The 17869-nt window shown below is 39.5% G+C and overlaps 1 protein-coding gene across 2 annotated transcripts in view; it reads right to left on the bottom strand.

Moving 5' to 3' along the window:
• SVR1 (pseudouridine synthase family protein) overlaps positions 1–17869 on the bottom strand; it is a 246940-nt gene that overhangs the window by 179905 nt on the left and 49166 nt on the right. For both annotated transcript variants that reach the window (XM_089440617.1, XM_089440616.1), the window contains exons 3-6: positions 3389–3489; positions 3212–3284; positions 2914–3007; positions 2765–2813 (exon numbers count right to left, since the gene is read on the bottom strand). In XM_089440617.1, coding sequence (XP_089296743.1) covers positions 2765–2813; positions 2914–3007; positions 3212–3284; positions 3389–3489 — 317 coding nt within the window. The remainder of the gene's footprint in view (positions 1–2764; positions 2814–2913; positions 3008–3211; positions 3285–3388; positions 3490–17869) is intronic.

The following is a 17869-nucleotide window of genomic DNA, read 5'->3' on the forward strand; positions in this document are numbered from 1 at the left end:
ACCTCTATATAATGGGCTTTGCCCTTGGTGCAGTTATGCCTTGGTGGCCATGGCTCCTGACAAGTGAAGCACAACTTCCTCCTCTAGAGGTCTCTCTGAGTCTCCTCATCCAACTGCCCATGCCACAGAATCTCCCTCTGCAGTGGGGGTCTAGTGTCTCTGCCTCTCTGTTGAAAAGTGGGTCGAGTGTACTGGTGCTCTGGTCTTGGGAATTGCATCCTGCAAATCCCGGGTGTGGCTCATTGTGTCCTAGAGAGTAGCATGTTTGCTCGACCTCACTAACCCACGCAAGAGCTCAACTAAGCCCTCCACAAACAGAAAAACTCTGTTGGCCTCTGATAAGTCTGACACCATCACTGACACCCTCAAAAACTCTGTTATGTAATGCTCTAGGTTGCTTATCTGTTTGAGTTGGGTCAGCTCTCTGAAGTGTGCCTCAGGGTCCCTCCTGTCAAAACGCTCCACAATCCTCTATGTGAATTCCTCATAAGAGGTCACACTAGCATGCCCTAATGTACATAATCCATGGAACCACCAATCATGGGCCTCCCACTCTAAGTGCAAGGTAGCCATTTTAATGGCTTCCACCTCCATCATCTGATTAAGTAGAAAATATGTGTCTAGTTTCTCCACCAATGCCCTAGCGATGCACTTGAAGGAACCATCAAATGTGGGAAGGTACAACCTCCCAACAGTACATTGTAGATCTGATCTCTGCGTGTATGGGCCTCCCGCTACCTTGCCCTTATTTTTTTGCTTGAGTAGGCAATAATCCTTGAAGCTCAAGGCAGCTCGAAACTCCTCCCCTTGGGACTTCCACTCACGAAAGTAATCCCCCATAGGCATCTCAACCTAACCCTGTTGCTCCCCAACACCTGGGGCCAAGAACGTGGGTATAGTAGACCTAGTTGGTCCACTGTAAATGTGAGGGTGGCTCAGAGGGGAATGGTGGTCGAACTGATGGGATGCACCCAAGCTCTCTCCTCCTATGAACTCCTTGTGGATGTCCCTATTACAATAATCTCCTCCAACATCTCTTTTTGCCCCCTTGCCAAATCATTCAAAGCCTTCAAGAGGCTCTGGAAGGTTGCGTCCTCTTTCTTCTATTTCCTGCTCAGGAACCTCCAGATTTGAGGTAATCTCTAACTCCCTTTCTCTTCTCTTGTACCTCTGCCTCCGGTAAGTAATGTTTTCCTGTTTTCTGGGTTCATAGAAGAGTTTCTTTCACAACTGGGCCAAGATCAAGGCTCTGATACCACTGAAATATTCCTAGCAAGAAATACCAATGATAACAAGGGAAATTCAAGCATGCAACACAAAATTTCAACTCATGCATAAACAACAAGAAGTAACACTAGAAACTGTGCCAAGTTGAGCCATTTTATTAACTGAATAAGATGGAGTACAAAATGTATGAGAATAGATGAACCTGAGCTTGCTACAACAAGCAAGGGAAAAACCCAGGTGGAGATAAAGGTACCCAAGTGTTGAAGATGGCTCTGCAACAAGAACTGCACCCAACCAGGAAGAATTGTTGCAATTGCTCAGAATGACCTGTTGATTTGGCCCTCCAGACTGCTCAGAAAATTCAACAAAATTAACCACAGCCTCTACACCTCGAACCCGCAAAAAGCCAGCAAGGAATTGGGCTACATCTGGCTGGTGCGGAAATCCCTAAGCGCACTCCTCTCTCTGCTAGTTAGTGTGCACTGCTGAAAAAGAGTGTTGCTCTCTAGCCCAAAATTCACTCCAAAAATCTCTCCAAAAGCCCCTCTGCAAATCCCTCCAGCAAGACCTCCAAATCCCGGCTATTCTCTCACCCCGAACTCCCTCAGCTCTGCCCTTGCGTAGGTCCAGCCAATGACCTTCTGCGCACTACTAAAATGCAACAGAAATCCTCCTCTAAACTCCCTTCACTCCAGCCCTGCAAAACACCTCAAATCTCTGGCAAATGCTAAGGCAATCACTCCCCAGAAGGCTTGGAATCTAGCATGCCATGTAACAACAACTCCCAAGGAGTGTGTGCTCCCTTTCTGCGCCCAGCCTGCTCTAAATGATGGTTGAATGTACCCGTAAATCTCTTGGAACAACTTTGAAATGTAGTGATAAGCTCCCTTAGTGTGGCACTTGAAGTCCACCGAAGAAAGAGGTGACATTCCCGCCCGGAAATCTCTTGTGCTGAACAGCACGAGTTAACCTGGCTAAGCAGCTCAAGCAAACAAGGGTTCAATTCTAAATTTGGCAAAAGTCCCAAAATGATGCCCTCCACCTCTATTTAACTTTCCTGCTCCTCCCGTCTTCTTGTGTGCTCCACAAGTCGACCTTCCTTCCTTCTTCTGCCCCACAAGTGTGATTTCTCCTAAGGGGTGTGACTTCCCTCTTGGAGTGACCCCCACATTCCACCCACTTATTAAGTTTTCTTCTCCTCCTATGTTTGGAGCCTTCTTTCATCAAAATGTCAAGTGGGGTCCTCCTAACCCACTTCTCCCAAATCAAAACATGCCAAGATATCAAACTTGTGCAAAAATGTATTACTTAGCCAAACTTGCTAAGTGGGAACAACACATAAAATCAGCATTGGAATAGTTATATGATGAACCCACCAGCATTGCATCTTTGTCTTTAGGAAGACGATACAGAACTATTTATTTCTACTATCTAGTGATAACAAAAGGAGAATACATCTCAGTTCAGTTACATCAAATGATTATTGCATATTTTAAAACCAAGAGAATCAATAACTAAATGTTATAATTGTTCTTACTCTTTTGTGAGCCCTGATGAAGGATGCGCCACTTTTTGAGCAAACTCCCCTGAGTGGCATGCATGCATATAACAAGAGTAAGATGGTATAGTTAATCACAGCATTAGTATCATAGGCTTCGAATAAGAAGAGTAGAGTAGTTCTCTCACCATCATTTGTGACAAAAATCAATCCAGATGTGGCAACATCAAGTCGGCCTACTGTAAACAATCTGGGCTTTCGTACACCTGTATTTCTTTTAATCTGATGGAAATAAGAAGAAAGTTATGTGCCTACACTTTCAGAATTGCAAAAAAAACATCTGGGACAGTGATTGAGATGTGTATTGTAACAATATCCTATGCCTAACTTCAGTAAGTATCTAGATAACATAACCTACACAACTGCAGATGATTCATCAGATTTCTGCAATTGATCAAAAAGAAATAGTCAGGGACTCGTATAAACCCATATTTTCAAATATTCATCGAGTAGTGATACAACTGATTTCGAGTTATCTTCCCCACTCGAGCAGATGTACCTGCATTGTTATATTGTTCATTTTTCAACAAAAGATTTCAAAATCAGACAGACTTCTATAACTCTAAAATACTGACTCATCTATCAACTGCTACATAAACTCACCCTTTCGGTTTGTTCAGAGCAAAATACAACTTTGGAGGTAACTTTTTTGGAAGGGAATTTCCATCAATATAGATAGCATCCTTCAATGGATCAACGAGAGTCTGCAAATCACCAATTCGATTTTGACTTTTAGCTATTTAACTCTCAAGCAATACTTACCAGAAATTACTACCTTTTTATAAGACTAACTATTTTTTTGACAAATAAATACAAGATGACAATCATAGATACATGTCAACTTTCATGCAATGCCTGTACATCTTAAGGATAAATAAACGAATTACTGTTATTATAGTCTGACAAAACAAAAACAACAATTTAACAGATAACCTGATTCTGTAAACATAAATTTTATAACAAAATAAGATTTTTTTTATTTTGTAATATTATTTATGAAAATGAAAATATAAATAGGTACAGGTATATATGTAGATTCAAACTTGTTTGCATGCGAAATTGCAAATACATATCATATATGTACTTATGTATGAACACCAACACAAACATGCATAGACTTCGATAAAAACATAGATATAGACATCTCTGTATATCCATACATGGCTCCACACTTGCATCATGCATGTATATATTGTTTTTACACATATATATTTGGTGTGTATATCTAAAGACATGTTCGTATATATCTATGTACTATGGGTAAGTACATAGAGATGTTTAAGAAGGTGCATAAATAGAGATATCCATAAACATTATCTCACATGTATACACAAACAATTACATGAATGTGACACTTACAAACATAGGCATTATCTTTATGAAATCAAATTATATTATACTAATGGTCACTAATGACCAACATAGGTCAATGGAACATGAAAATATAGCAAGTGACAATAGAAAAATAAAGATTGTCTGCGACATCTCCTCCCTAAAACAAATCAAATGACATAGTAACCAGCGTTGCAGAATTCAGACTCGGTAAAGACAGCCAGGATCCAAAATTATAGACATAGGAAAAAACAGCCACTTTTTGCACCAATGACTCATTTCAGGCAGAACTCACCTATTAATTGATGATTTATGCAACATTGATACTGACAGATAAAAGTGAGGTTAAACCTAGGACCAGTAAACCCTTGACAATGAAGAGTGTATTATTTTATGTGCATATTTCTGCATATTTATAGATATCATGTATGCATGCCTGCACCCACATGTAGATACAAATATAAATGTACATACATGTTTGTATGTGTGTATTTATATTTGTTTATGCATACATACATCTACAACGGATATACATCCATAAATAAGTGTTTGTCACCTAAAACAGTAGAGTCCAAGCACCTAGGTGAAAACTTGTGTAACTAAGAGGTTGACCACTGTCAGCTCACCAACTCTCTTCTGCTCTTTAGACTGAGAAAAATGGACCCTTTGCCAAGGCGCCCTTACCTATGAGTTACTAAGCTTACTGTGTCATATGAAATGGGAGTAAAGGAAGGTTAGCAACTCTCAATAAAAGGAGAGACATGGAATTTAAAATGGTTTTGGGGGTGATGGATTAAAAGGAAACCAGTGTCTTATTTTTTGGGGTATGGAGGTCATGCATGCAACATCAGAGGGCAGTTTTAATGAGTGATTAGGGGTTATAGGCAGCCAAGGTAGCTTGCTCCACAACAGCCCTAATTTGAATGCTAGATACTACAAAGTTATGAAGTGAAGGGACTCACTATGGGGAGCTCCACAACCAAGTTGAATTAGGAGTGACCTTGTTTAAAGAAAAGAATTCCTATTTCTTTAGACAAAGTAACAAGAAGACAAAGGATTTTACCTTCTCCAATGTAGCTAGGCAGCCCCTCTATGGCTCCAACTATTTCAATCACAACCTGCAATAAGAAGTCTCTAATGGCACACCTAGAACATGTAACCACACATACAAAGTTGTACAAGAAAAATTGCCATAAACAAATAATTTACCTTTATCAACAAGCTTGAAGCAAGGTTGCTAACAAATTCTTACATTAAGCAACCTCAAATTGCAAGTAGAAAGAACAAACCCTTATATAGGTTTGAGCTCCATCTCCCTCATATAATAAAATAGTATTTGTTTTCCTAGATCCACTTTCCTCTCCAAGGAATACAATAAAATAGTAATCTCAACTGCTTGCTTACCAAAAGGAGTAAGAAGTTTGTTAAGATTTTCAGCTTCTTCCAATAAAATATACTAAGAAACAAATAAACTATTATTCTCATCTAACTAACTCCAATAAACAACTCAATAATGAATAAAGTAGGACTTAGTTCCAACATTTATCCAAATATAGAGCCAAAAAATGAGGGTGCCTTCTTTGCTTGTTGATAGACCAAGTCTAGGCAATGTTATCAAAACTGAACTGGAACCGACTGGTTTCACTGGTATGGTTCAGGTGTTGGACTTGGAACCATAAAACGCCGGTTCGGTACCAAACTGGACAGTTTGGTACCAGTTCCATACAAATCCGTACACGTGGCACCGGCAAGGTAAAACTTAATTTTTTTTTTATTTTAATTTTCTATTGGGTGGCCCACATCTAATGGAACCCTAGGCCCCCCTAAAGCTATTTAAACACGCCCACCCCCTCTCTTTCACTCACACTATTCATTTGAACTTCTTGAAATCCTTGAGCTCAGTTTCTTGAGGACAATTGGGGAGAATTTACAAGGCTGCTATGAGGGAGTCCTTGGGCAGATTTGAAGAGTTGGTTGGAGAGTTTTTGGGCTGATTTCTAAGAGAGATTTCGGAGCTGCTTCAAAGGGTTTTTTTTCCCAAAGATCTTTGGGTGTTGCTGAGTGATTTTTGGAGCTGATTGAATGGGCAATTTTGAGATTTTGTGGGGGCTACTATAGAACTGATTTTTATGTTGTTTTAAGTTTATCTTCTTCTGAAAATTTGGAGGGCAACTCAAGGTATTTCATGGCATCCATTCTTATTCTATTTTCTCTAAAAATTTGTTGCTTTTTTCCCTAGAAATTTAAAAAACCTAGGGCTTTCTATGCAAAGTTTTATCTTTTCTTGTAAAAGTAGTCATGCCCCCCTATCTTCTTCATTTTCTCTAAGTAATTGTTGTTTTGCAGGGCTGTTTTGAGGGATTTCTTGGGCAGATTTCTAAGGGAGATTTTGGAGCTGAATTTAGGGGCAATTTTCATATTTGTGGGGGCAGCTACAAATTCACATATCTGTGTTTTTTACTATTTGGAACTTCTTTTCTTCTCAACATTTGGAGATCTTCTTGATTTTTCTACAAGATAAACATTAGAATATGATTTTTTGATCTGATAATTACTTCCTAATGATTTCCAACTAGTATTTATTCCACTACTATCATTGAATAATTATACTTCAGAAAATTTCAACACTAAATGCAGCGGAAACTGTAAAGATCATAGAAATATAGTCATGCACAATAGAGATAGCAAATTTTACCCTAGGTAACCGAACCTTGGGAGAAAACCTAGCAACTTTTCTTTAGAGAAATTATTCTTCAGCAAGGTTTACAAATCCAACTTGTCTAGAAATCTGTGCCAATATCCAAGTCAAAAATACCAGTCAAACCTGGTCAATCTTCAGTAAGTCATCACTAGTCAAAATCAACACTAATCAACCTACAAGCTGTGGTCAAATTAGGCCTTGCGATCAACCCTTTACACATGCGGTCAAACTCGACCTGTTCTATGGTCAAAACTTAGTCAAACTCGATCAAACAGAACATAAACTCAGCTTGGTCAAATTAGTCAAACTTGTCTTCCTTTCTTCACACATGCGGCTGTCCAAGAGAGATCAAAAAGTGAAGTGAGAAGAAATTCGCACTTGTTTGGTGGAGAAAAATAAGATGTCACATCATATATTTATAATAGTCGAATGGGGTGAAATAACCCAAGGAACATGTCCCTTCACCCTCCTAGGCTGACTTGACTTTTCTGGGTCGACTTGTTATTCAAAAATATAATTTTTAATTTAATTTTTCATAATTCTTTTAGGTCGACTTAGGCATGCAGGAATACCTCCCGATGTTACACAAAAAATCAACACTCCCTCTTAGCAAGGAAAATATTCTTCTTGCCTACAAATAGATTTCTCCTCATCTAAAATTTCTACTCCACAAGAAAACTTCATGAGTTTGCTATGTTGATGTAGTATCTTTTCACATGCACGTCTATAGATCACTCCATCCTAGAGTAAGCAATGTGACTCCTCACATGCATGTCTGTAGATCACTACATCCTGGAGTAGGCAATGTGAGTATCATGGGCGATGTACCCTTGGCCAAATCAGCATGGCCTAGCCAAATCAACATGGCTTCTTAGGTAAATGTATCAATCTCCTCTGGTCAAATCAGCATGACCTAGCCAAAGTCCTTCATGGCTTTTCAAGAGATAATTTGCCCCTGGGCCATTCACCCTTGGCCAAATCAGCATGGCCCAACCAAAATCCTTTATGGCTTCTCAAGGGTCCCATTGGATGAGGACACGGGGATGGAAAATGCACCTTGAAGCACATTTTCCCACACTTAGGGGTTGTATATGCAGATTTGGTGGAGGAAAAGAAGCTTTGGAGGGCCTTTGGACATTGGATGCTACAACGAAGGTCAAAAACTCCCTTTCACCCCTCATTTATTGGAGATAAGTCACTTTTGTGGGCATGTGTCCCTTAGAATTTATACAAGTGGCATGAATTCCTATTAATATTTGTAATTTAGATTTATTAATAATGAAAGGAACCTTTTGCTGCTCCTTAGGCTAGAGTAGGGGATTTTAGATTACAAAGTTAATAGTTTATTGAGAAGGAAGTTGAGCATCTCCTCTATAAATAGACATGTGCTTCCTCTCATTTTGTCATGGTGGGATATGGGGGAGAAATCCCTTAGGAGGTCTGAAATTTCTGCGATCTTTCTCTCTTGTAAATTGGATATTGATGGCTAAGTTGAGTTACTTTTCTAAGTTCCTTGCTGAAATTGTGATGTGATGTGATCACTTGCCTTGAATGCTTATGGTGGATCTTGGATGACGCATGGTAAAGTAAGTTTATTTGTTTTATCTTGGTATTATGTTCCATGGGATGAATGTTCATATGCTATGATAGTTTATTTGGAATTTGCTTCATTGTCCCTTGTTGAGCTAAACCCTTCTTTGAAATATTTGAGAGATAGAGATAGCTTTCTCTTTCCCTTAATCATCCAAAAATTTTGAGACCCTAGGGTAAGTTAGTTTATTTTCCCTAGCTTATTTGGATCTAGTTATCACTCCAAGGAAACCCTAGAATTGTTTGATTCCTTGATTTTTTTACTCCTTAGTCTTTGTCCTCTCATTGTAAAAGATAGCTCATACATAGCATTAAAGAAAAGCATTGAAAATATTGTCCTTGTTGTGGGCAAATACGAAGGAGTGTAAGTTCGTGCATTGAAGGTTTTGTTTCATCCTAGGCCTTGATCATCTTTCCATACCCTTCTTGGATAGAGATTATCATTGTCTCCTTTGATGGAAGAAACATGAGTTTTTGCATGTAGACGATGTGAGCTCCTTGACCCCTTCTATCATTCCCTAAAGACCTTTTGGTGAACCCTCCTCTTGAGAAACCCGCCCCCATCTAACATTCACACTCAAACATGGTTCTCCTATGACAATTCTCTTCATGATATTCTTGATTAGCCTAATATCCAAGTCATCTCCCTTCCTCCCTCCTAAATTGATAGCTCATATATCGTTGAGGAAAAGAATTGAAAGTACTATCTTGATGGTAGGCAGATAAGAAGGAACGCAAGTCCATGCACTAGAGGCTCTATTTTGTCCTAACCCATGACCCTCCATGCATAGAGATTATCATTGTCTCCTTTGATGGAAGAAATGTCAATTTCTTGCATCTAGACTATATGAGCCCCTTGACTCCCTCCATCACTCCCCAAAGACCTTCGGTGAACCCTACTTCTAAGAAAACCTCCCTTATATGACATTGACCCTCAGGCCTAGGTCTCTTATGACAATTCTCTACATGATATTCTAAATCAAACCTATTATCCAAGTGTTCTCCACTACTACGCACACACCCGCCTGTTCACCTCCTTGTTTTCTTTTTCTCCCATGGGACATTTTGAAGAGTTGTTGAAAACATGGCAAAAGCAGAACAACAAATTATGAAGGCCTTCAAGCTAAGTTTTTCAAATATGGCGTGGATTTGCTTGTGTCTCCCATTACATATTTCTTTAATGAGATTGATTTCTCAATATCTCATGCCTCTTGGTCACAACACATCATCCATTCCATTCATAAGTCGAAGGGTATCTCAAATTTGAACAACTACAGGACTATCATGATTAGGCATAGACTAGCGGAATTGTGTACCATAGCCTTATGCATGATGTTCTTTGAGCAGTTGGAAAATGGCAATCACAGAACTAGGGGGAAATCTAGTTTCAAGACAAACTTCTAGACTAATATTGTATGCCATAGTCTTATGCATAATATTCTCCAAGCAATTGGAGCATGGCAATAATAGATCTAGGGAGCAATCTAGTTTCAAGAGAGACTTCTAGACTATTGACCACATTTTCACACTCCAAGCTAGCTATTATTGAGAAGGTTCATCAACACATTTCTAAAATATTTTGTTGCTCTATAGACTTTAGGAAGCCCTTTGAGTCTGCACTACAGCGTCTTATTTTCTAGAATTTGTGTGATACCACTGTCTCCAAGAATTTCATCACCATAGTTGTGAGGCTCTATGAAACCGTTGTTGGTCGATTCCAAACCATCCTAGATTCTCCAACTTTGTCTAGAGTATTACTAGATTCAAGTAGGAGTGCCCTCTCTAACCTACTCTCTGGTTTCATAAATTGCTCACAGGTTTTTCCATTAGCATAAAAATACTCTCTTTGGTATTTAAACATATGAGCTTAAGGACTTCCTTTAACAACATACCCATGCTAATGATGATACTACGTTACATCATGTCTTAATAACTATACTACATTGCTAATGATGTGGTCCTAACCCCTCGTTCTCTTGATGGTTATAGAGATAGTTGGATGCATTTGCTTGCTTCCAGGAGCTTCAACAATTGGTGCTTAACCTAAGTAACAGTAAGATATTGAACTTTAATCCTTCCAAAAATATCTTATTTTCTAGAGGTTGTGTGATACCAATGTCTTTGAGACTTTTATCACCATAGTTGTGAGGCTCTATGAGACCTTTGTTGGTCTACTCCAAACTGTCCATAGATTCTCCAACTTTGTTTGAAGTATTACTAGAGTCAAGCAAGAGTTCCCTCTTTGACCATCTCCCTTTGGTATTTAAACATATGAGTTTAAGACTTTCTTCAACAACATACCCATGCTAATTATGATTGTATGTTACATCACGTCTTGATAACTATTCTACATTTTACTAATGATGTGGTCCAAATCTCTCATTCTCTTAATGATTTATACAGACCGTTGGATGCATTAGCTTGGTTTTATGAGCTTCAGTAATTGGTGCTTAACTTAAGTAAGATTAAGTGTTAGTTTTTGAGTTTGGTGGCAGCGGACAGGTGTTCTAGTCTCAGATAATGTGTAGGGGCAAAGGAACACATGATCTCCAAAACCCAGAAAAGGTTTCGTGAGAAAAGACTTGGAGACACCTTAATTAAATTAATTAGCCATGATTAAAACATTTCCCAAGTCTAACTTAGTAAAATTGGTTAATTAAAGTTAATTAATTAAGTTCGTTCGATTTTGCTTTAGATGCTTCTATTGATGAAGTCAAATTGATCTTAGCCATCAGTTGAGATGTAATCATGGTCGTTGAGAACCCAATGCGAGATTATAAGAGCAGGTTGAAGGGCTTGGAGATGGCATCGGTAATGAGTTGAGCAGTTCGACTACCAGTTGCAGGTATTTAGCAAGGGCATAGTTGAAGCTAGGGAAGCATCAGAGAGCAAGGACTCAGCAAAGATTTGGGAGCAGGAGTCCGGAGGATTTTCCTCAGCATTTTCCAGTGTCCAAGAGACGGGAAAGAGGAGGCCAAATTCATCTGTAGAGAAGGTCACTACAGCTAGTGCGAATAGCCATAAATTCCTAGTGGGAGTTGCCGTAGAAGCCACGTTTTAGCTTCCAATTGTCGGACCAGTGTCTCGGAGGCAGAGCAAGTAGGTTTCAGAGGCATAGGGAGGCTAGACATCTCACCTAGAGGCATTTTCGGGGTTGTACGAGTTTATCTATGCAAGTAGTGCACATTTTTGGACTACAAAGCGAGCAGTAGGAGAAATGTGAGTTTGCCAGAGAGGGTCAGATTAGTTGTAGAGGGAGACAAGGGTGTATTCCCGATTATTTGCCAGTAGATTTCTGGAGGTTTGCCAGTTTGGCAACTAGTTGTAATATTTCTCTCAAATTGCTAAATAATAATAAAACACTCATCTATTGCATTGGTTTTTCCTTCGCGGTTTTTCCAGGGACATTTGTCAAAAAACGGCAATGTTAAATTCTTGTGTGTGTGGATCTATTTCTCAATTCCAGTTTTATATTTCCACAGCGTTTTTATTGTGAAGAATGCAATAGTGAATTTATCGTTATTTACCGAATAATAATTCATAAGACAAATAAACTGCTAACAGTTAGAAGATAAATATCTAGTTGTTGCATTCAAGGAATTTTCACATGGTAACAGAGCAACAAAGATCATATCAGAGGCTCTAGAAGCTAAGGAAGCGAGAGTTGTGCAGTTCGGAGGGAGATCTGAAGCACAAAATTCCAGATCTGCGCAAGCCTAGCCAGGCAGTGTGAATCACAGATAGACAACAGACCGATTTCTAGTGCAGGTCAGAGCAGTAGCAGCAGGCAGTGAGGATTGTCAAAAAGGGTTTCTAATGAGTAGATCAATGATTTCGCAGAGCAAATCTAGCGCAGTGATTTTGTAGCAAGGGTTTTGTAGCAGCGAATCAGAGAGGGCCAGATTAGTTGCAGAGGGAGAGAAGGGTGTATTCTAGATCATTTGCCAGTAGATTACCGGAGGTTTGCCAATTTGGCAACCAGTTGTAATATTTCTCTCAAATTGCTAAATAATAATAAAAGCCTCATCTGCTGCATTGGTTTTTCCTTCGCAGTTTTTCCAAGGACATTTGTCAAGTAAAAAAAGTGTTAAATTCTGGTGTATGTGGATCTATATCTCAGTTCCAATTTTATATTTCCACAACGTTTTTATTGTGAAGAATGCAATAGTGAATTTATCGTTATTTGCCGAATAATAATTCATAAGACAAATAAATTGCTAACAGTTAGAAGATAAATATCTAGTTGTTGCATTCAAGGAATTTCACATGGTATTAGAGCAACAAAGGTCATATCAAAGGCTCTAGAAGCGAAGGAAGCGAGAGTTGTGCAGTTCGGAGGGAGATCTGAAGCACAAAATTCCAGATCTGCACAGGCCTAGCCAGGCAGTGCAAATTGCAGATAAACAACAAACCGATTTCCAATGCAGGTCAGAGCAGTAGCAGCAGGCAGTGAGGATTGTCAGAAAAGGTTTCCAATGAGCAGATCTAGGGCAGTGATTTTGTAGCAAAGGTTTTGTAGCAGCAAATCAGCGCAGGGCAAGGAAGAGAAAGCACGCAGAGAAGGAATTTCCAGAAATTCTCAGAGGGTCTCCAACATTTCAGTAGTAGGAAAGGAGGTCGTAATTTCCAACAAGAGAAGGTCGTAGCAAGCAAAGCGACTTGCCAGTATCGAAATAGGTTTTGGGGGTAGAGCAAGTTACCCAAGAGTGAAGTACCAAGCAGTGCGAGTTTCGGGAAGGAGTCCAGAGGCAAGTGAGAATTACCCAGGAGAAAATCTACATAGTCCAGGAGAGGAGTGTGAGTGCAAGGAGAAGGCCAAGTTATTTTGCCGGAAGGAGAAAGGGATTTTCCAGTTTATTTCTCCAGTTTTTGAGTTTCACATAGATGGTCGCAGCAGGACTCAGATATCAGGATAGGTTCGACAGAGCCTCCAACTTTGACATTTGGAAGGTCGTGATGTTATTCCTCTTGGATGAGCATGGTTTGAAGGTGTTCGTGACAGCAGTTGTCGTTAAACCAATAGATCCTATCATGTTACATGATTACAAGAAGGGCATGGCCAAGGCCAAGAGGATGGTCCTAGACAAAGTTAGAGATCATATTGTCCCGCATATTGTAGAGAAGACAACAACAAAGGAGATGTGGCATGCCATCAGCAAGTTGTACCAGGATCTTTCCAAGAATCGAAAGATGATTCTCAAGGAGAAGCCGAGGATGGTCAAGATGCAGAAGGGCGAGAATGTAACATCCTATCTCATCAGGATACAGGGTGTTAGAGATGAACTCGCTGCTTTTGGAGAGAAGCCAGTAGAAGATGAATTGGTGCGTACAGCTCTAAACAAGTTTACCAAGGAATGGCGAACTTTCATTTAGCGGATTACTAGACAAGATAAGCTACCAGATTGGGAACATTTGTGGGGTGATTTCACTCAGGAGGAGCTAAGGCTCAATCTTGTCAATGGTACTACCAGTAGTAGTGGCGAAGGACCGAAGGTAGAGAAGGAAGAAGGAAACATTGCTCTTGCAGGAAAAGGAAACGCGAAGAAGGGTCCCAGCCAGGGACAAGACTCTAAAGGAGAGAAGAAGAAGAAGGACATGTCGAAGGTCAAGTGCTTTGGATGTGGTGAGCTTGGTCACTATGTCAGCCAGTGTCCAAAGAGGAAACAGAGAGAAACTTCGGCAGAGATTGTTGACTTGTCCGCGAGCTTGGAGGATGAGTTCGCTATGCTTGCATTATTATCGTCATATGGAGGAGTATGATGTTAATTTGGCAGCTTAGTGACAAATTCCAAGCATTGGACTAGATTCCTCATTCTAAAACAAAATTGACCTTTGAAGCACTAGATTTGGATAAGGGAAAGTGTATTTTTGAAGTGAAGCCCACAATGACACACTTGATGAAGCCGGCCTATGGACAAATTGCCCCTCCTCCAATGCCTATAAATACAAGTGACCACAAACTCATTTGGTCATCATCACACAACTTCTCTTCTTCTCTCTCAATTTGATTGGTTCATAGGTTTGAGGCCGCTATTTTCTTCACAAGTGTGGGCAAGAAGGACGAAATTATAGGTGGTCGAAATCTAAAGTTGTTCTACAACTTTGACCAGCGTTGACTTTGACTTTCTGGGTTGTTTTTTGGTTCGACCTTTTGGGAAAAAATCTCTTTAGGTTGCATTTTTGGGCATAAAAACTGAGGCATTTGGAGCACTTTGACCACATGAGAAATTGTAGAATTTACCACTGAATTTTCTCTCTCCTTTGACCAAGTTTGAGCGAGTATTCATGGACTATTTTGGGTTGACTTTGACCAACAATTGAGGCAGCATTTGCAGACAGTTGGTCGAGCTTCTAAAAGACAAATTTAACTATTGACTTGGGACTAGTTAGGGCACGTTAACTGTTGTTGATTGTTGACTAGGATTGCAGATTTATAATAATTGACCAAATTTGACTATTCCATCTTTGGCACATTAGTTTTTGGTTGTTTGATTTGTTGGATAGGTCAAGGCTTTGACTTTGACTCTTGGTGATGGATTTGGCTCATTGTACTCTTTGTTGAACATTTTATGACAATCTAATAGAAGAAGAATTTAGGGTTTTCCCCCTTGTGGAATTTTTTGCCTAGTCTTTGACCAAATCGGTGTCTCTTGTTGACATTTTGATTGTATCCTACTGTCATTACATTTATTATTCTATCTTCAATTACTGAATTGAATTGGAAGAATAAATTGTTACTGAAAAAAGGTTACATATTGAAGAATTGAATTGGGCTGAAGTAATTGAAATAGCATAGAGGAGTGCAAAATTAATATATGATACTCCAGTATGCCAGATTGGGTAGGATCCAAGGGAGAAGCAGCAGGAGGTCTAGATCTAGCCAAGGAGGGCTTGGTCAATAGATCAGATCTGGTGGTTTTGTTTCTCAGATGTATTGTTACCTTTGCTATGGGAGTCTACAGAGTTAAAGTAGTAGGAAGAACAGTCATGATACGGGAAGTACACCAGTTCAATGCTAGCAGGGCACAGTCAGACAGTTCCAGAGCCAGAGTTAGGAGTAGTCAAATACTCGAGAGACAGTTGCAAAGCCTGAGCAAGGTGCTAGTTGCGGTTAGCAGGTGCAGTTCCAGCCAGTAGGTTCTTCGGCATTCCATTCAAGAAGGGAGACATATTTCCAGCAGTAGAGGTCATTACAGGTAGTTCAATTGCCAGTGTGAATTAGACAGTCAACCAAATCATGTTGCAAAGGTTACATATATGATATAGTATATCACTGCCAGTTTTGAGGTAGAGCGAGTAGCTTTAGTGAGCAACATGTTGAGAAATCTAGGGCATTAGCATTAGGTGACTTCTCTTCGATTAGTGATTGTTTGGGAATGCTTTTTTACTTCTTTAGATTAGAATCTTCTTCTTGTTAGATTATTAGTATTCTTCTTCATCAAACAGTAACCAATACATGAAAATAAATAGACAAGAGACACAGCATGTAGGCTATGAGCCAGGGCCAAAACCTCTCACTCTTTGAGAGGAAAACCCGCACAAATTCTTCTTATAGAGATTCCAATTGATGAATACCAAGACCAAGACCCTTGACCTAGTAGCCTCTCCAAGACCAAGACACAAGTCCTCCATTCTTCTCGTTCATTCTTCTCTCAGTTTCTTTTACTTCAAACTTCACACCATATGAGATCACTGTAGTCATGAGATGACATTGAATTGAAATCACTGTAGGGATACGAACTTCTTCAACAGTAGCACCGAATCATAGCTACACTGAGACCTTCTTCATGAGTGGCACTGAGACCATCTTCATGAGACAGTGGGGAGACATCACTACAATATCACTAAAACTTCTCTTGTTGTAACGAGACTGAGATCCACTCTTGACTGTGAGACAATACCGAATTTGTCTACTGCAATTTAGTACATTGATCTGAGCTCTTTTAGCGAAACAATTTTCTGCATTCCTATCCGAGCTTGCTTCTATGTTTTACCTCTAAAAATCTCAGAGATATCTGAAGTTTTGAACCTTCTCACTGTGCCAAAGATCTGAAACTGTCTTCTATTCTACCCATCCGAAATCACAGAGATATGTGAAATATATCCTTCTACTGTTCATGTGAAGTTTTGTCTTCATCATCGAAAAACTTAGAGAAGATATCTGAATTATGTTTTGTGTTAATGCGAGGTGCCTTCACACCTATTTCTAGTGGTTTTCTTGTCATATTAAGCCGACATGAACCATGTGAACCGATGTGACTTCACAAGGTAAGCCGACGTGATATTTACTTTGTTTGGAGGCCGACTTCAAGAGAGGAGAACCATGCTTGTCTTTTGAAGGGCTTTCTAGACACTTAATTGACTCATATACATTTTACACATGCTCAAGAAGAACTCTTCATACATAACATTTATTCTATGACCTTAATGACAAATCCTAAGGCTCTCAATGGGAGCCATCTAAAATAAAATCACTTGCTCATGAAACCCATGAAGCAAGGCTTACAATAATAATTTTATTTTCTTCATTACATCATTTACAAAAGTCACAATTACATGTCATTATGAAGACTGAACCTAGTTACACTTTACAACACTCCCTCTTAACTAAGGAGGTATTCATAATGGTACTTGGTCATTCTCAATCTGAAGAATTTCTCATAAGAAGAATTTCGGATTGGTAACTCATTTGTATAGCATCATATCAACCAACATTGTTACATAGCAAGGCCTTGACTAACAAATCCATCTCTCCACAAGATTTGAGCTCAATGCTGGTGAGACCAATGATTTATAGACACTCTCATCATTGTCTCTCTCGGAACATCCCCTACCTGGGTACTCGGGGTGTGTTCCATGAGGACTATTCTTATCTTGGAATCCCCATCCCTCAAAGAATATCAGTCCTCCACGATTACTCTTCTATTGGATGCCCTATCTCATCCTCAAAGAGTATCGGATGCCAAATAATTACCCAATCCTCCATTCTGTCTTCCTAGGTGAAGACTAGAATGATGTGTCTATCTCTCCCTCTTAGATAGGGAGGACATATTCCAATAAAGGAATGTACTCATTCCTACAAAAGGAATGTACCTAAGCTCCCTCTTGGCTTAGGAATTTCCAAGTTTCTTCCAAGTAAGAAACTTCTTTTCAGGCTCCCTCTTAACTAGGGACCTACAACAGCTCCTCATGTGGAGATCATGGAACAACCAACTGCTTGAAGAGCTCCTTCCTTTGATGTCATGAATTTATTCTTCGTTATGGAGTCTTCATCTTTTGGGACTTCTTCATAGGGCACAGACCATCCATCACTTTCGTTCATGAGTCAATCATGTCCTCATTCCTTTCATCAGAAAGTGATTCATCAGTTTTTCCATCTGGCTTTGCTTCATGTCATGCTGCTTTCTTCATGCCATATTTTCGGAAGGATCTTACATCCTTCTATATGGTCTTCCTAGAAG

The sequence above is a fragment of the Pinus tabuliformis genome, chromosome 9 (genome assembly GCF_031772625.1).
Source record: "Pinus tabuliformis cultivar Carrire ecotype Pingquan chromosome 9, CPIR1, whole genome shotgun sequence".
NCBI classification, from domain to species: domain Eukaryota; kingdom Viridiplantae; phylum Streptophyta; class Pinopsida; order Pinales; family Pinaceae; genus Pinus; species Pinus tabuliformis.